The sequence below is a fragment of the Coffea arabica genome, chromosome 1c (genome assembly GCF_036785885.1).
Source record: "Coffea arabica cultivar ET-39 chromosome 1c, Coffea Arabica ET-39 HiFi, whole genome shotgun sequence".
Classification (NCBI taxonomy): domain Eukaryota; kingdom Viridiplantae; phylum Streptophyta; class Magnoliopsida; order Gentianales; family Rubiaceae; genus Coffea; species Coffea arabica.
In genome coordinates this window covers 44,648,129-44,667,439 of record NC_092310.1, presented here as the reverse complement: position 1 = coordinate 44,667,439, position 19,311 = coordinate 44,648,129, and the positions used below count along the sequence as shown (strand labels likewise).

General features: G+C 35.5%; 3 protein-coding genes across 4 annotated transcripts; 2 read left to right on the top strand and 1 right to left on the bottom strand.

The window, feature by feature from the left end:
* The first annotated feature begins 3,780 nt into the window (after nt 1-3,780).
* LOC140019608 (uncharacterized) lies at nt 3,781-7,070 on the top strand. The gene is made up of 2 exons (XM_072071541.1): nt 3,781-6,224; nt 6,500-7,070. Exon 1 carries the CDS (start codon nt 3,861-3,863, stop codon nt 5,715-5,717), a length of 1,857 nt encoding a protein of 618 aa, XP_071927642.1. The 5' UTR covers nt 3,781-3,860; the 3' UTR covers nt 5,718-6,224; nt 6,500-7,070.
* Nucleotides 7,071-7,838: 768 nt separating this feature from the next.
* On the top strand, nt 7,839-9,754 carry LOC140019760 (ubiquitin-conjugating enzyme E2 20-like). The gene is made up of 6 exons (XM_072071545.1): nt 7,839-8,103; nt 8,636-8,663; nt 8,786-9,013; nt 9,110-9,173; nt 9,287-9,346; nt 9,454-9,754. The coding sequence occupies exons 1-6, from the start codon at nt 7,976-7,978 to the stop codon at nt 9,495-9,497; spliced, it is 552 nt and encodes a 183-aa protein (XP_071927646.1). The 5' UTR covers nt 7,839-7,975; the 3' UTR covers nt 9,498-9,754.
* A 1,197-nt stretch (nt 9,755-10,951) lies between these two features.
* Nucleotides 10,952-18,412, bottom strand: LOC140019357 (uncharacterized). 2 transcript variants are annotated; one of them, XM_072071534.1, is made up of 7 exons: nt 18,206-18,404; nt 17,986-18,102; nt 14,178-14,648; nt 12,283-12,422; nt 12,051-12,171; nt 11,463-11,603; nt 10,952-11,257 (listed from the first exon to the last, which is right to left on the bottom strand). In XM_072071534.1, exons 1-7 carry the CDS (start codon nt 18,260-18,262, stop codon nt 11,174-11,176), a joined length of 1,131 nt encoding a protein of 376 aa, XP_071927635.1. In that variant the 5' UTR covers nt 18,263-18,404; the 3' UTR covers nt 10,952-11,173. The 2 variants fall into 2 exon arrangements, with proteins under 2 accessions (XP_071927635.1, XP_071927638.1); XM_072071537.1 differs by lacking the exon at nt 17,986-18,102 and having other exon boundaries at nt 18,206-18,412.
* Nucleotides 18,413-19,311: the final 899 nt, after the last annotated feature.

The window sequence follows — 19,311 nt, the reverse complement described above, 5'->3', positions numbered from 1 at the left end:
ATGCCCGCCTCTGATAAATTATTTTGATACTACAATTTGTATTAAAGCATAGGTACAAAAGTGGGACAATCAAAACAACTTTCATTTTGGATAATGTGTTGTTTAAAATATTATTTGGAATAATTACTGTAGCACTTTTTGTGATATGATGTATGTGAGATAAAAAGGTGATTGAAAATATAAAAAAGTGAGTTGAAAAATGTGTTTATGATGCAAGCGAAAATTTTTTAAAGTGATAGTCTATTACCCGCACCGACAATAAGTTTTTCAGTCCGGTACAAAATATTTTCAAAGTGATAGTTGGTCCCCCTGCCCGCCAGCTCTTTGGCTCTGCCATTGACAGTAACTCTCGATGCCGAAGCACTGTCCCAAAAAATAAGACAAAACAACAATGCACGAGTCACAGCAGTAACAATAATAAGTAACAATTCAAGTTATTTAAAATCTCCGTAATCATGGGACACTTGTCACTTTAAGAAGTTGTATAATCAAGTGTAACATGAAAAAGTGTAATATAAGATCTCAAGCCAAACAAGCTTAGCATAAGAAAAGTTTCGAAAGAGATGAAATAAGAAATAGAAGAAGTAATCAGATATAATTATGCATGAAAAAGTCAAAGCATTCCCATGTCTAATTTCACATATTTGTTACGGTCCAGATCATGACTACGAATAAAATTTGCACCGTATTCCACACGTAAAGACTTTAAATCGAATACTTCTCCACTTTGGTGAAGTCTGTTTCTACTTTTCTGGAAAATTTGAGGTCTCGAGGTCGAGGGTCTTGGTCCGTTGTCTACACGGCATCCCATTAGTCATCGCAAAAGAGTATGAATTTTCTTACGTTTAAAACAATAGGCCTCTCTGAGAATTTGTTTTCTAGAGGCATTCATCACTATCCTGTGCATTTGCACATTCCACACGTAAAGTCTTCCGTCTTTGCCGTAGAATTTGAAATCTTGGTGTCTGGTTGCTGGGAAATAGACCTCTTGGTCTTTAGTCTGTACGAAATCCAATAAGCCCTCCATGTAATATGGGAAGGATTATAATGTCAATATTTACTGCTCTAATTTTAATTTCCACCCTAGATGCTAATTTGCAGAATCGAAAAGTAACCGTATGATAATTAGTGCAAATAGATTACTTGATGTGATATTAAATTTGGAAATACGTAATTTTTGGTTTTGAATTTATTGGAGAAAAACTTTTCAAAAACTAAAGCAAAATTATGATATTCCTTTACTTCATGAAATGAAAGTTATCTTATTAGTTAGAAATTGCAATCACTTACAATGCTTATAAGTTTGACATATTTGTCACAGTTCTGATCGTGACTACAAATAAAATTTGCACATATTCCACACGTAAAGACTTTAAAAATTTGAGGCCTTGAGGTCCTTTGTATTTGCTGGAAAATTTGAGGCCTTGGCCCTTTGTCAATACGGTATCCTATTAGCCATCAATTTGATTAGGCCACTAAGTTGGACCACCGTAGAAAAAACATCCATCAATAATTGGGGACCCGTTTTAATTAATGTCCGAGGCAACTAACATCCTATGAACATCTATCTGTCCACAACAACCTCTTTTGCAATAGTAAAATTAACCATCATCTGATTATTAGTCTCTTATCCTTGTACTCTGATGTTTCAACACCTTTATGATTTAGGGTAAGTTTTTATCCATAGATTTAAAGCTTTGAACCATAGATCTAAAGCTTTGAAAGGAGGGAGCTGCCGCGCTGGGGAAGAAAGAAAACAGAAAAGGAAAAGAAAGAGAAGCTGAATACATACCTGCAAAATCTGGGTTTTGACCGTTGGAACTTGGATGAAATGAAGTCGGGCCAATAAGGATTTGGGAATTAGGTAAACTGATAGAGAAAGTGAGAAACAGTCAAACAGTTTAATTGATATAGGGGTATTTTTATAATTTTGTATTTACTCGAGTCTATCGAACGGCTCGTCGAACTATCGAGCCTATGAAACAAAGACCCGTGCTCGACTCGTTTGTATTAACGAGCAGCTCGAGCTCGGTCAATACGAGCTCGAGTTGAGATTTGATCCGAGCTACTCGCGAGCGGTTCACAAGCAACTCGGGTCGTCTGCAGGCCTAGGAAGGACACAGTGTAAATATCGCTGATTATTGTTTCTAGCCTAAAAATATTAAGTTGTGCACCTTGCAACCTAAATCCCAATTTGCAAATAAATGAACAAATGAATAATTCAACAACTTTATAATAATAACAAAATTACTCGGCCCCTCATTCAAAGATTTTCATAATAAACGTAATTATCTTCAAACTTTTCATTGGACGAACATTTATAAAACATGAAGAAATGAGGAAAAGTGGTCAAAAAATAAAGTCAAATTACTTTTTATTAGTATATGAAGGATTCTACGAATTGCAGAAGTAAGGTAGATCAGACAGAAAAATTTTTTGTTTCTTATGTTTAATCTGCTTTGCACATAGGATGTGATGATATATTTATGTCTAAGGTATTTTCAGCACTTTCCTCTGCTTTTGTGCATGTGTGCACTGAAATCTATTTCTTTCAATTTTATTTTCCATTTCAGTATTTTTTCCATCTTAAACTTGAAATGGAAGTTTCTGCATTGCAAAAAAAAAAAAAATATTACCACGATTCTTAGAAAACATTGTGGAGACTGAAATTTCCTTTTTTTTTTAATTTTACTTAAGAAAAAGAATTATTATTTGAATCAAATTTTTTCACCTTCCAAACTTTGATTGCTAAATTTGTTTTGTCTAACTTGTATGCAAAAGAGACCATTTTGGTCTCCATCCCTCGAACATTGGGTATCCAAATTGGAATTTTCTCGTAGAAGTAAATCGCAATAATAAAAAATAATATTCTGAGGGTAAAAAACAGTGTGCTTATATTAAAGAATTGTTTTGGTATTGCAACTTGTATTAAAGAATAATTACAAAAGTAGAATAATCAAAGCAACTTTAATGTTTCTTTTTTTTCATATTTTCTGGCTTTACTAATTTTACTAAATGAGTGCTTTAGGGATAGCATATGAGCTTAAAAAGAGTGATTTTAACCTCTGGGGCCAATTCCGAGCTCTAAACATTAGTCTCAATCCGACACTGTTCTTACTGTGGTGCATGAGAACAAGATGATTAATTAAACAAAACTTTGAATTTGAGAAGTTGAATGAGAACAAAAAGATCTCTTCTTACTGTTCTTAATGTGTTTATTAAATATACATATTAAAATCAGACAGCCGCCCCTACAATTTGATAAATTATTTTGATACTACAATTTGTATTAAAGCATAGGTACAAAAGAGCTTTCATGTTCCTTTTTCTCCTTATTTTCTGGCTTTACTAATTTTAGTGCATTGTTACCACAAAAATATTAACCCTAATATATGTGCTTAGAACGAGTGAATTTATCACTCGTAGCAATATCTGGCTTTGAACTACGTAATTTACACAAAAACCATAAAAAAATCCAAAAAAAAAAAAGACAAAAGAAGAACTTTCCTCTCCCCCAATCCCAATTCTCATTTTAACTTGTTAATTTTATATTTATGTAATTTTTTTCGTAAATTGTTTCAAATCATTTCTGAGGTTAAAATTTCTCAATAACGAATAAATTCTTTTCGAAATCAGATTCCAATCTAAATTCCACTCAGATGTTTAGGCCTACCACATCATCACCCCAAATCATAAATGAGATACAAGACCTGAGTCTTCCAAGCCTGATAGCCACGTCAACTGCCAAAGTCGCTTTGAGGCTTCAATAATTTAATTTGACGGCCACTGCCAGCTCTATATATCTATCTGCAACCTAGCCGAAGTACTGCAGTGTATTTCTTCCGACATTTCACGTGACCATGGGTGGATCAACCCATTTCTCTGTTTTCTTACTCGTCGCAATAATTTTACTCTGTTCTTCCAGCAAAACTGTAAATGCAACTTGCTATGCAAGTGAGAAACAAGCTCTTATGGACTTCAAGAAAGACTTGGAAGACCCCTTTGGCAGACTCTCGTCTTGGATTCACGACGTTGATTGCTGCAAATGGGAAGGAGTTGTTTGTAGCAACCGAAGTGGCCGCGTGATTCAACTTCACCTTCAGAGTCCTGTTCGTGTAATTGGTTATTTTGGTGTTCCTGAATTTCAAGATGAGATTGTTGTTGAATCACCATTAAGTGGTAAAATCAGTCATTCGTTAAAAAACTTGACTCACTTGCGTTACCTTGATCTAAGTCAAAATAATTTCAGTGGAATTCCAATTCCCAGTTTTTTTGGGTCTCTCAGAAGTCTGAGGTACCTGAATTTATCTAGAGCTGGATTTCAAGGAATGGTTCCCTATCAACTTGGAAACCTATCAAGTTTACGCACTTTAAGCATAGGAGGCCAATCTTCAAGTTTACGCGATGTGTCCGATCTTCAAGTTGATAACCTGCAATGGTTGGCTGGTCTCTCTAATCTGGAGCGCCTAGGCATGAGTCGCGTGAACCTTAGTACGGCGTCTAATTGGCTAGAGGTGATTAACACGATCCCTTCTTTGGTAGAGATACATTTGTCCTCTTGTCAGCTTGATTTAATTTCTCATCATCATCATGGCAGAGATGCATTTGTCTTCCATGCCAACTTTTCTTCTCTTACTGTCCTAGATCTTTCTAGAAATTTTTTCGGACACCTCATCCCTAGATGGATTTTCGGTCTTACTGCCCTTGCTTCCCTTGATTTAAGTGAGAACTGGTTTGAAGGGCCATTGCCCAGAGATCTTTGGAACTTGACTTCCCTCAAGCACTTGGATCTTTCAACGAACCAGTTGAATGGTTCATTGCCAGATGAGCTTATTCATCTTAATAATCTCATTTCTCTCAACCTTCGGTGGAATCAATTCGAAGGCTTCTTGGAAGGAATTTGGAATTGGAGTTCCCTTGCATCTTTGGATCTATCAGTGAATAACTTTGCTACCTTCCTCCCAAGCCAATTATCCACTTTAACTGCCCTAATTTCACTGAATCTTGGCGCCAATCAGTTTCGAGGTTCTATCCCAAGCTCTATTGCCAACATTTCCAACCTTCAACATCTTGATCTGTCTTTTAACAACCTTAACTCCTCTTTACCAAGTGAAGTATTCACATTGAAGGACTTGATTACGCTTGGTGCAAGCCGTAATCACTTGAATGGTCCAATTCCAAGCACAGTTGGCAACTGTACCAAGCTAGAGCACCTTGCGCTAAGTCATAATGCTCTATCTTCAATTCCATCAAATTTAGGAAGATGTACCAAGCTAAAATACGTTTCGCTAGGACGCCAATATTCAAGTTTAAGCGATGCGTCCGCTCTTCAAGTTGATAACCTGCAATGGATGGTTGGTCTCTCTAATCTGGAGCACCTAGACATGAGTGGCGTGAACCTTAGTACAGCGTCTAATTGGCTAGAGGTGATTAACATGATCCCTTCTTTGGTAGAGATATATCTGTCCTATTGTCAACTTGATTTAATTTCTCATCATCTTGGCAGAGATACATTTGTCTTCCATGCCAACTTTTCTTCTCTTACTGTCCTAGATCTTTCCGGAAATTTTCTTGGATACGTCATCCCTAGATGGATTTTCGGTCTTTCTGCCCTTGCTTCTCTTGATTTAAGTTTCACCTCGTTTGAAGGCCCATTGCCCAGAGATCTCAGGAACTTGACTTCCCTCAAGCTCTTGGATCTTTCTTCAACAATTTGAATGGTTCATTGCCAGATGAGCTTATTCATCTTAATAATCTCATTTCTCTCAACCTTCGGGAGAATCACTTGAATGGTTCAATTCCATCAAATTTAGGAAAACTGTCATCCTTGGTGCTCTTGGATGTATCTCGCAACAAACTCACTGGAACTCTTCCTGAAAGTCTTGGGCAGCTTTCCAAACTTGGAGAGCTTCGTATTTACGACAATTTAATGGAAGGCATTGTGAGCGAGAGTCACTTAGACAATCTGACAGCTTTAAGCTATTTTGATGCATCTGGAAACTCCTTGACCTTAAAAGTAAGTGCAAGTTGGACTCCTCGTGTTCAATTTGAAATACTTAGATTGAGCTCGTGGAAGCTGGGCCCCCAATTTCCTACATGGATCCGATCACAAAAATTCCTTTTGGATTTGAACTTGTCCTCCGCAGGAATTTCAGACACCATTCCACCTTGGCTATTCAACTCATCATTGATACATGTAGAACTTTCTCACAATCACCTCCATGGTAAGAGTTCAAATATCTCTGAAATTGTTAAAGGTTTATATGTGCATTATAGTCAAACATATTCAATGGGCTATTTCCTCTTGGTTATTCAACCCATCAGTGGTCCACGTGAAACTTCCTCACAATTAATTTTCTGGTAAAACTTTAACTATCTCTAAAACTGTTAAAAGGTTTTATATCCACACAACAATCAAACACATTCAATTGCCTACACACCCAATTAATTTATCATTGATTGACATATTTAGAACTTAATTTCCAACTATTATTTTCAGGAGGCATCTCTCACATTTTGTGTGAAGTGAAGAATGAAAATCAAGTTCTTCAATATCTGGATCTTCGGGAGAATTCTCTATCAGGAGAAATTCCTGACTGTTGGATGAATTACCCAGAATTGTTTCACATCAACCTCAACAGCAATAACTTCACCGGAAGCATTCCAAGGTCGTTGTTTCATTTGGAAGATCTCATGTATTTAAGCTTGGGTAACAACAATCTCACTGGTCCGATAACCTCTGACTTTGTAAATCATGAATAAAAAAGTGGAGGCATTTGATGTTTGATCCTATGGGTAAAAATAAGATAGACATCAAAAGTGACTTTGTGTGCTGTTGGCTATGTAGAAAATGTTGTAATTTTAAACCGTAATGGATGATGCACCAGTGTTTTGAAGCTATGACTGTTAAGAGTCCACCTAATGGTCATTTGTTATCTACTTGATAACAATAGGAAATGACGTTTGTACCCCTCCTCTTGATGTGATTATGTAAATGGAAGAAAAGTCAATATATTACCTAAAATGCATATCAAACTGTAAACTTGAAATGAACATCTTTCTTGGGAGCAGTTCAGTTTTTTGATCCGGTATTGGGCCATAAATGTGGTCACCAAAATTTCTCCTTTTTCTTCAAATTAAGGACAATAGATGAAAATTCAGTAATTCTCATAGTCAAAATCAATTTATCTTTAACCAACAGTTTGACTTTGCATTTTTGTCCCCATTTAGACTGAGAAGGCAGAGGATTTTTTCCATTTTATGGACATATTATTATTATATGAACAGAAAACTCACACAATTTACTCACATTTGTGTCAGTTGCATTATAATTATCTACCACACTCCTAATTTGCAATATATGGATCCCATTTCTTCAAGTTTTACTTCCACAACCAATCCAAAAATTAGATTCCAAAAAATGATAAAGAAAATATCTTAGAATTAGAATTCAATCATTTTCTTACAAGTGCAATTCAATCATTCAAAAGGAAGAAAATCCCTCGTCTCCCTTAACAAAATTTTACAACGGAATAATAACCAATAAAACTATTATTTTTCAAAAAAAAAAAAAAGAGAATAAAAAAAGCATAAAAAACTAGCCGTTACGAGAAAACATCAACCAAACCCCACCGCCGCAGCTCTTTTAACGTTCAAAATGTTTTTTGGATTCTTATGTAAAACTCAGACAAACTCTCACATTTATAAACATCTCTTCACCCATTCTTTTTCTGCATCAGTCCAATCTCTCTGTCACTTTTTCTCTCTAAGCAAGATTCAATAATTCATCATCATCATCAGAAGAAGGGGGCAGCCCTTTAATTCTCACTAGCCTCTTCTTCTTCTTTGACGAGATTTCTCGAAATTCCGGTTTGATTTGGTCAGAATTTTTGGAACCCTTTATATTGATTATTGTTTAAGCGTTGAGAGGTCGAATTTTTTGAGGTGTGAATAGTAAGGAATCAAGGAAGAAGGGATGACTACCACAATGAACAGCGAAAGCAGCAATAACAGCAACACCCCGGCGGCTGGTCCGGTGATGACGTCATCCAAGCAGCCAGTGCAATCGGCAAAGAACGTTGATACTCAATCTGTTCTCAAGAGGTACATTTTTTTTTGAAAATATTTTTTAGGGTTTTTATTTTTCGAATACGTGTGTAAAGAAATTTTGAATTTCTTGATTTGGGATATTAGGGTTTTGATCCCCTTTGTTTCTCTTAGAGTTAATTTAGGGGATTTAGTGTCTGAATTTGTGGTTTCTGTTTCGATTTGATTTCTGGACACGGTTATTAGGTGAAAGAAATAAAACGTATGACATATTTCTAAATGTGTTTTCTTGGTCCTATGTGAGTCTATTAATTTAGCTTGCGTTATTTGGAGGATTTTTACTTTCTAATGTCTGATTTTGATTTAGCTAAGATCCTCAATTTTTGATATCAAACTCATATCCTGTTTGTTGTTTTATTACTGTGACCTTTTCAATTCTGAAATCTAAAGCCTAACTAGTCTTGTTGGTTATGAAAAATTGTCAATTTGATGTCTTAAAATGGGCAGAATACGTCCAAGAAAGTGTTTTTATGTATAAAGAAGTTGTTTATGTAACTGATGTTTGAACTTTTTTTCCTCGTTAATACAGGTTGCAATCTGAGCTGATGGCCTTGATGGTAGGATCTCTGATCTCTTTTAATCTTCCATTCATGCTCCCATTTAGCAATGTTTTTGTTCTCTGTTGTTGGCTCCTTATTTGGTTGAATCTCTTTCCTTGACTCTGTTGATGAATGTACAGATGAGTGGCGATTCCGGAATATCTGCTTTTCCCGAGGAAGACAACATATTCTGCTGGAAAGGAACAATTACTGGTAGCAAAGATACCGTGTTTGAGGGCACTGAATACAAACTATCACTTTCCTTTCCAACTGATTATCCATTCAAGGCTCCAAAGGTCAAGTTCGAGACTGGCTGCTTTCATCCAAATGTTGATGTTTATGGAAATATATGCTTGGACATACTTCAGGTATTAATAGATAAAGTTTCTCCATAACTCTACTATTGTCTCAAATTTTGCCCCAAAATTGGAAACCTGATTAATCGATTACATTATCTGTTCCAGGATAAGTGGTCGTCAGCTTATGATGTGAGGACAATTCTGCTCTCCATTCAAAGCCTGCTGGGAGGTAATCTTACTTGCTGTTGATGGTAGTTTTGCAATTGTTTTAAGAATCACGACAATTCTCTGATTTTTTTTTTCTTTATCATTAACATAACCTGTGGATATTGCTGAATGCAGAACCGAACACAAGCTCACCTTTGAATAATCAAGCAGCAGCACTCTGGGGCAATCAAGCAGGTACATTTTCTGAGTTCTGACCATATTTGTATACATATATGAATTGTCTTTTTTTCCTCAAATTGGCAATGGAAATTCTTTAACTGAATTCTGTTTCTGGTTTGCAGAGTACAGGAAAATGGTTGAGAAGCTTTACAAGCCTAGCTCCTAGATTTCTCATTCATATCGCCAAGCCCTGCAGGGTCCAGCAAGTGAAGATGCTGTCAGCTGATCAATGATAAAGTCTGCTTTCTTTGGAGAGGAGAAACGTGAATTGATATTGTTTCTTCATGTTTCTGTGATTCCTTCTCATTGTTTTTTCCTTTTTTTTTTTTTCCTTTACAGCAGTTGTACTTTCAATACATACAAGACCAACAAAGATAGTTTGATTTTGATAATTAGTAGATGGCATAACTGATTTGTCCTCAAGTGGAATGCAGTAAAATGCAGAGGTTTTTTTATATCCATCAATTGTTGATTGTATTCCATAATCAAATTTGATGGGATGCATCCAATTTTGCTGTCCTAGGGCTTTGTGTGCTGCTTGTTTAATTCATTGGTTATTTGTATTGGTGCTCTCGTGACCAAAAAGATGAACTAATGGGCCTTTTGGATTTTCTATTATGGAGAAATGCTTGTTAGACCTAATCTTAGGTTCTCTTTTGGTTCTGCTAGAATGACCTGCTTTCTTATTCCCCCTACCGACTTGAACACATCCCTCAGCGGGAAGCCCGATGGAATGCTTTCACGCCCAGCTGTTGTCACTAGGAACTATCACTCTCCTTCCAGCCCCCTTCACGGGCAGTATTCTATGACGCTAGCCAGCGAGAACTTCCACCCTTTCCAGCAAGCGCCTTCACCTTTTCTTTCTATGCCCCCTTAGTTGAAGTCACCCCCTATTAACCAAGGGTCTGAAGGTGGTTTACAAAATTAACACTTGTAAAGCGAGGGAAGTCATGGGCGAAACTCTCGTCGTAGTTTGGCGACCCCGGAATGGAATATCATTTGTAGTGTAAAATCAGATACGAAGAAACCTTTGGCATGGCACCTGATTGTTTCTCTCCCGTTGGTCGAGTTACTTCGTTCCTTCCTTCGCTGGTTGCTCTTTGTTGGTAGCTGGCTGGTGATTCCTTGTAAACTCCGATATATATATATATAGCTTTTTGTATTCTGACAGTATTTGGCATTTATGAAGCTCTTGGTTCAATGATCTTGTTCACTCTCATGCAATATCTTTGAGTTAATTGACTTGGAGCTCTTAACCGAAAAGCATTTGACACAATTATATTGACTTGTTAATTTTTATCAATGCAGAGACCTCTCTAGCCGACCTTTTGCTGATTAATAAATGCAAGATAAGCTGAAAACATTTACAGAAACAAGGTTTCATACCCGCAATCCAGCATAATTGTTGTCAAATGTCATTTTGGAAATTTGAAGTTTGGTAAATTACATTGGCAAAAGCTAAGGATCAAAAAATGTTATCAAAACGGAAATGTTGCAAGAATGCAGTAAAGAGCATATCAGAAATCTCGTTGCCTCTGGAAAAAGAAGACAAAATTGGGTTGACTATTCTGTCTGGAAATTTCAGACACCTGACTTTTAGGGGGAATGAATGACTGTGTGTATCCGAAGTGGAATATTTCTTTTGTTGACAAAGAGTACATAAACACCTCCGAAATCATCTTCGTTTTTTTTTTTTTCAGGCTAAGCCACAAGTTTAAGATTGATATGAACTAAGCATAACAAAGTACAAAATTTGGTAAAATATCGTAGGAAATACATTGAAGAAAATGACTGTGAGAACAGAAACTGGTAGGCTGCTTAAAACCAAACTGAATTGCCAAGTTAGGATTTAGAAGATGTAAGCTGCCTCACATTGAACTTGGCCAATTCCTTGTACTTCTCAACCAACCCAATCAAGCAAACAGTCTGCAAAAGGCACAAAAGCGAATTATACCGTGAGCATAAATCATAATCACTTTTGGACATGAGATGTTGAAAATAACTCAAATTCAGTGCAACTTTTAGTACAAAGTAATCACTTAGTCTTGTAGATGCAGATCAGCAACTCATGATCTGAATAACTAGTTTCCTTTATAAAGGAACTCTGAAGCCGTGCATGTGCATGTCTTACCTTGACAATTTGGACAACAATATGTATATCAGGATGGCTAAGATCAACTTTATGTGGTGAAGGAACAGATTTTGCGACTGCATCGATGATTTTTGCTCTATCAATACCAGTATTTGCACGGGCTTCATACAATACAGCGAACTGCAAAAGAAGATTTATAATGCCTTTTTGCTCAGCCAAAGAACAGGGAAAAAAAGAAGACAGAGTACCAAAAGTCAGGCCAAATATAGCAGTTATTGGTTGGATAAATTGCAAAGAATCAAGTAAAAGCAAACTCAATCGCCCCTCTCCACCCTTAAGTACCTAAGTAGGATACTTGAATAATTAACACACCAAAACTTTAAAGCAATGCAGGTGATAGTAGCGGAACCCAAATTCTTCTCCAAGTAATAGACTGAATAACATCTAAAGGCCAAACCCGAGGTCATAAACTAGAGATATAAAGTAGAAACCAAGTACAATTGGAAATACATCTATGAGCTACAAGAATATTTTGATAGTTTACTTAATGGGGTACAGGCGCTCAGGTTTTGAGCATAGATTATAAAGCAAAGGTGTCATTAAAAAGGAGACAAAAATCGAAGCTACCTTGTGGGGATTCTGAGCTTCCACTGGAAAGTATTTTGCAATAAAAGGTTTAATTGCCCTTACAATTTCCTCTTCTGACGCATAGCAGCTTAATTCAATAGGCAGCACCCTTAACATGAATCTGATGCAAGCCAATGCAATTTGAACCAGATAAGATGCTTAATACTAGTTTACATTACAGCACAGCAAGCCAATTAACAGAAACAGTTAATGAACATGCGGAGAAAGTAACCTAGACATGTGTTTCCGGGTTGAAGCAAGGGAAGTCATCATATACTGCACGATATCCTTCGGGTTCGGATCATCATCTCTCTTGCGCATTTGGACAAATACAACACCATTACAGCCTGAGTCAAGGTTGCTGAATCGTCTCTGTTTGATAAAACAAAAAAGAACCGAAAAAAATGTTGCTGCAAAATCAGGATAGATCCCCAACTATCAAAAAAAAAAGAATGAAATCTCAGGACCCAGGTTTTTTAGTCCTAGACAATTGTAGCAAATTAGCATACTGATAGACAATTGGGGGAAGTGTTTCATTCTTGAAACCAATGTCTCTTCACAAGGCCTGCCAAGTGTCATGCGATGGCCATGTGAAGGTGACATCTGCTAGTATATTAGCAGCCAAGCTATAGCTATATTGTTCAACAAATGCATAGTCATACAGAAGAAACATTTCTTAAAATCAAAAGACCGGCTATAAACTTTAAAAAAAAATGCTGCAAGACTTATTAGTAGCAAACATATTCTTATGGGTAAAGAAAATTGATAATTCACTCAGAGATCAAGTTCATACAAGCTTGAGTACAAACAAAAGAAATTGAAAGTGAGGAGGCATCATAATAAACTCTTAAGTACAAGTAGAAGAATTTCAACTACATATTCATTTCAAACATGTTTTCACATTTTCCGGGTAGCTTTCAGCATGTCTCTTATCATATGTCTCAGGACATCAATATGAATTGGGTAACAACATTTCTAAATCTCACTTTTACACCAGCAATGCAGGCCTCAAACACAAGAAAAATGCTAACAAATCAAAGTTGTATTTTTATGTTCGTTTTTCACTATTCATTTGTAGCCTGACAATCTTATCTAGCAAAAATCATAATTCGATTGTCAAAGTTCTGCCATTTCATGTAGAATGCACTTAAAAATTCTTAGCAGAATCCATACAGCTTCTGAAAATCTCAGAATGAGCCGGTTTTTCTGATAAAAAAGAAAGGAGAAGATAAACATCACCTCACACAAATCTAAAACCACTTTACCCCCCTTCAATTCTTGGATTATGTCATTTTACACCTACTATTTACCATGTTATGGGTCATGATCAAACTCTAATTTCTTTCTCTTTGTCAATTCATCCTACCCAGAAGAAGACCTGTCCTTCCATTGAAAAGCCAGCCATCTCCAAATGCAGCCCTTCTCCTTCTTGCTTTGGGCACTGCCACTGGTTCCACTGATAATATGGTAGTAGAGATATACACATACATGTGACTGTGTGTGCATGAGGGGATTTTTAAGAGAACAACAGTGGAAGAGGTGACCACTGGGCTAAGGGGGAAGAGTGGTGATGGGAGAGGGCAGGTCATATAAGATAAGCCTACTTATTGAGATGAAGATAATGAGAAAGAATGGATATTATGAACATTCTGCAACCACATTTCATAGATGTATGTAGAGTTTGACATAAAATTTATCCTAAGAGATAGTCTCCAAAAAAATCAAAGGTTAAAATGACATCGACCTAAGGGTTGAAGGAGGAAAATGGGGCAAGTCGTATTAACTCTACCACATTCTAAATGACTTGGGTCAGTTCATGATGTTTAATTAGTTTGGAACTCTTTGAGACTGTCCACAGATAAATAAAGGAGGCCCAGGACAACAGAGCATGAAGTCATGGAATTATGCCCCCAGTTGACACATGTGCTTTTACAGAAAGATAAATCTAAAGAGCTCATGAAGACATCGAGAATCCAGTTGGGTGAGTAGAGAATTAAGTGATGTCCATCATTCTTTTGGTATAAGAAAGAAAGCCAATTTAAAAACAGAATGCATCAACAAAGGCATTCTTCCCAAGCAAAGAGTAAAAGATCATAATTTGCAGCTTCACAAATGATTTCTACTTACCTTACTTTTGTCTCCCAACTCAGCTAGCTCAGCTTCGATCAATTTATCAACTGATTTCTCCTCCATCTTAGAAGATGCCAAATTTGGGGACTTTGATGAACTTATTTCAACACACTGCTTTTTAATTGGCTGCTCTCCAGCATCACCTTCTTGAAATTTATGCTTCTTTGTCACTTCCTCCTTACCATCTTTATGTTCTTGTATTTCCTCTTGAACAGACGAGTCGTCCTCATTCTGAGACCCTAGCTTTTCATCAACTAGAGTTTCACAATTAGCATCGGTTATATTATCCGTACGTAAATCTTTCTCCTCTGTGCTCCTATGAATGTTATTGCCAATCCCGTCATCATCTCCATCTTCATCCTCACTACTATCAGAGTATACAAATTTAGTTTTCTTATTCATGAATTGCTTTGGTATTGCTTCTTGTTGTTTATTTGAACCTGCCCCATGCACATACTCTTCAAAGAACTGCAGCAAGCATGATTATGATAATACAATTAGCTCAGAGTGACATGATAAATAAGTAATCTTATGGCGAAAAATAATAACAAAAATAGACTTACTAAACAAAAAAAAATTAATAAGGAATAAAAAAGCAAACAATGATTTTAGATTTCAAATGTTAAAACTAGATAAATTGCACTAACCATGAAATGCATTTGAACAGACAGTTGAAGCGTTAAGTTTGAGATGATTTTTGTGTTGAATGTCTCAAAACCATGCATAGCAAACATTAAAAGGGAAAATGGGTATGCCTGGCCAAACTAGACAAGCAATACCATGACAAGATTGAAATGTTTTAATAGTGGAAAATATCTCAAAGCCAAAAGTAGCATAGCAGGACTGGGAAACAGCAGGCAGTACAGTGCAATGCATAAAAGAAGGCAGAGAGTCTCCAATAAACCTTCCCCACGAACCACCCCCCCCCCCCCCAAACACCAAAAACAAAAAGAAAACTCCAAACCTCTTAGAGAAAAAAAGAAAAAGAAAAGTTTGGTTAATAATTGATCAACCAATTAAATGAAAATAAAAATTCTAATTAAGAAGGATGGGTAAATCAGAATCCTATCTCTTTGACCCATTCTAATTCTTTTCAAATTTTTAAGGAAACAAGCAGAAAGATTTATTGGTACATTTCCAGCTCAATTTACAAAGTCTAAATTATCTAACTGACCAGAAAAGATTGAACTTAAAAAAGGCCATCACATGAAGCTCTTCACCCTCTCCCTTGACACGTTAGGTGCAGTCATTACCTCATAGACACATCTGAAGCTATTACCACCATATACTAAATAATACAGCATTCCATTACCTCATAGACACATTCAAAGCTATTACCACCATATATTAGATGAACAATGAATCATAAATACAAGTCAGTCCAGGATTTTCATATTTTTATAATTTGAGAGGATGAAAAGAGAATTAAGCTCAATTTTTCACACCCTTTTCTTAATATTACAATCCATTTTGCTGCTTTCGTTACATGCATAAAGCAGTTCTGAATTCTACAAAGAATAGCATGTCAGAAATTTTTTATAGCATGGTGACTCTTCTTTCCTGTCTGTTTTCCCTTCCCTCCAAACAAAGTATTGAAGATTACATTCCAAAATAAGGCAGCAGTTAGAGATAAAGCTACCAACTTTTCAGATTTTTAAGAGTTAACCCTACCCACTGTAGCCCATTAATCAATAGGTACTTTTTGTAAAGGTTTACAGAGGAAAATGTACTAAATTTTATTCATACATGACTAGAGCTTTCTGTAATCCCTATATAATCGATATTAGTTGCATAACTGTTTCCTTTTTCTGGAAGCAAACATGCATGTATATAGGGTTATGTTTTTAGCTTATATACTGCTCTCCACTTATTTTTCATACATTCCTAATAACATTTATAAGTATCAAAAGAAGACAAGTATTAAAGACCATGTTCTGTCTGTCCTCCCTAGTGAACCAACTGAAAGGACTCTTAAAAAAAAATCAAGGTTTCTTAAAATCAACAAACACCAAAAAATCTTACAAATACAACAATCATAATTAAGGCCCATTGTTTAGCAAGTGGCTAGAGGCATAAGCACTCAAAGATCCCAACAGTATTTATTAAATGCATCTATTTTCTCATTGGATTTTGTTGAGAAGTGCATCTGCAGTCATGCGTGCCTTACTGTATTAGATGGAATTATCATTCGAGGACAACCAAATGGGAGTACACTAAATGTAACCATCAAATCTCACATCCAATGAAGCTGACACTAATCAAATAGCATATGGTAGATAATTGTTCCTCATGGAAAAGATGCTTTTTAAAGGTCACAGAATCCCTGAAAATATAATTTTTCACTTTTTGTCAAGAAATCCAGTTCAAAAAACAGCATTTTTAAAGTGCCGATTGAGGTCAGTTGTGAAAACTACTTCTCAAAACCAAACATTACCCATAAAAGGCCACGAAATATTTTCAGAAGCACCTTTGAAAAGTATAAGTAATTCCTGGTAAATGGACCACAATCTGTTGAATAGGCTCTAAGAAGAGATATAATAAGACTAAAACAATCACAGAAATTTGGATGAACTAGTCATGACATATATCAAATTGGACCTTACAAAAATAAACAGAATTCCCCTTGCAGGTCTACTACTTAAAAGAAAATTGCCAAAACTGTTTAAGTTGGTTAGATCGAGCAAAAAAGGTTAAACCATAAAGAATCATAACCAAAGTAGATAAATCGTCAAAACTCAGTCCAAAATAAGTAGCAGATAATGAAACAAACTATGGTGTTTTAGTCAAGGAATACAATATAAAACTCATGAAATCAACTAATAGGTAAAAAATTTCTCAGGCCTGAGATTTGTACAGTCGTCATTACAAAAGTCAAGAAGGTTAAAATAATAGTTGTAGAGGTCTTAAAGCATCTTCGTTGGTATGGAAATAAAATACAAAATGAGACAAGATACTATTGCCAAAGTTAGAGGACACAAGCAACATTAGGAATTTCACTGTGGAATACACATAAAAGAGGTGCAAAATATAGGATAAGACGTCTAAAATTTTCAGCATCTTATCTGTAGTCTCTATAGTTGAAGAAAAGCAATTCCCCAAATGATATCATACGTCAATTATCTTGAAGTTACACCTTCAGTAACTTCAGAAAGTAATCAGTTTTGCACAGTATGTCCTATCCACTGCATTGCATGTAATCCTAGTACAGAACTTGAAAATCACAGAAAAAAAAAAACCATTGATATCCAGCACCACGCTGAAAATTATTCATTTTCTCTGAAGTTTGAAATTGCATAACTCATGGATCAGCTAAAAGAAAAACCAAAGAGTTGTCCGCATAGGCATTTAAAAATGAATTTAATTACAAGAAAACCTTCAAACTTTTTATGTCAAAAAGCCTGCCTGAAGACTGCAGAAATATGAATTCTTTTTTAATCATTTTTCAAAATAAAAACCTGGGTTCTGAAGCTTTAGTCACAATTTGGAACTTTAATCCAAGTAAACGGTGAAAAAAACGCATATAGACAGAAAAAATAATACAGCAGACCACATTTCACAACACAGTTTATGGCTTGTACAATTTTAAGGCTACAGCATTTGCACAGAATACATATATGAGAGGCAAAAAGTAATACAATACAGAAAAAAACCCAATAAATGAAAGCAAAAACCCAGAAAGACAGCTAACACAATTTGACAAAAAAAAAAAAGGTGTAACTTTATGCACCCAAATTGAAATAAGGTACTGTTTTTTTTGGCAAATTTAAAATAAAATAAAATAAAAAAGGAATTAAAGCAGACATACGGAATCAATAACATTAATGGCTTCATGAGAGGCTTGGCGTTCCCTTCCGCCATCACATGTTATAAAGAACCCTTGTACCCCTGGATGTAATGGGTATGCTCCCTTTTTCACTGGTTTCTAGTATATACACCAAAGAAAAAAGAAAACCGGATAAATTACAAGAGAAAAACAAAGATTAGTGAAGTAAATGCTCTAAATTGAGAAGAGTAAGTGGACATACATTGTGGGGAAGATAGCGTTGCTTCCTTTTCTTGGTGGACGTGTTCTCAGTTGCCATTGCAGAAGAAGAAGAGGGAACAGTTGAGACTTGAGAGCAAAATAGAGGGAGAACATACGCAGGGAGAGGGAGAAGGAGAAGGGTGGGGAGTTTCAACTTTTGATGCTATAATACGGTGTCGTATTGCATAAACGGACCACAAACCTTTTTTTTTGGGTAATAACAAAAAGGCCAAAAAAAAAGGTTTAGCTATATTCGATTCACCACTAATGTACTTAGAAGTTAGAAGTTAGAAGTTAGAACTAGTGCCAATACCCGTACTCTGCATGGCGGTGACATTATTATTATTGGAAGAAATAAAAAGACAAGGTGAATAAAAAAAAAAGTTAAAAAATTCCACCAACATATTTAAAATGTAAAAATTGTCTAGTAATAATTCGAAGTATAATAAAATATGTATATCATTTAGGAACTGTTATTTTTTCAAAAACTGGATCATGAAAGAGTAATAGAAATTTATATTAGAAAATGAATGATATATGATATATCATGAAAATGTATGCTTTATTTGATTTCAAAATGAAATACTTACAAACATTATGCATTCGATTCGATAATTTTGTATGAAGGTGCAAACATTGTGTTACCCCAACCAATCTTTAGTACGAAAAGCCAATATTGGTGGTTTTATTTACTCTATTCAATTTTGTGGAGTTTGTACTACAAATGAGAATGCATGCTTTTTTGCATGAATTGATTCGTTGGTTAAACAGTCTATTCCCATTTTTCTGAGAATTAAAAGTATACGGAATTTGAAATTAATGTATCCTTTACATATTTATAAATGGTACTATAAAAAATAAATATATATGAAGAAATTCTACCTTCCTTTGCAATTTTCTAAGATAAGTTATCCATTCGCTAACCAATAAAGATTACTAAAATAAAAAAAAATGCAAAATTGTAGTAAAGATAAAACGAACCTGCAATCTTTGTAATTTGGGAACATGATTTGTATCAGATGTGGTTTGTAATTTGCAAATGTGATTTGTAGGGGTGGCTACCATTAGTTAAGGGATAAAGATTACATAATTTCAAAAAATATATAA

Excerpts from the sequence above, each read along its gene's own strand:
- LOC140019608 (XM_072071541.1), top strand. The coding sequence starts at position 3,861 with ATGGGTGGATCAACCCATTTCTCTGTTTTCTTACTCGTCGCAATAATT.
- LOC140019760 (XM_072071545.1), top strand. The coding sequence starts at position 7,976 with ATGACTACCACAATGAACAGCGAAAGCAGCAATAACAGCAACACCCCG. Across the intron at positions 8,664-8,785 it reads CTGAGCTGATGGCCTTGATG|ATGAGTGGCGATTCCGGAAT; the intron begins GTAGGATCTCTG and ends ATGAATGTACAG. Across the intron at positions 9,014-9,109 it reads TATGCTTGGACATACTTCAG|GATAAGTGGTCGTCAGCTTA; the intron begins GTATTAATAGAT and ends TATCTGTTCCAG.
- LOC140019357 (XM_072071534.1), bottom strand. The coding sequence starts at position 18,262 with ATGGCAACTGAGAACACGTCCACCAAGAAAAGGAAGCAACGCTATCTT. Across the intron at positions 14,649-17,985 it reads CCATTAATGTTATTGATTCC|TTCTTTGAAGAGTATGTGCA; the intron begins GTATGTCTGCTT and ends TGCTTGCTGCAG. Across the intron at positions 12,423-14,177 it reads AGTTGGGAGACAAAAGTAAG|AGACGATTCAGCAACCTTGA; the intron begins GTAAGTAGAAAT and ends TTTATCAAACAG.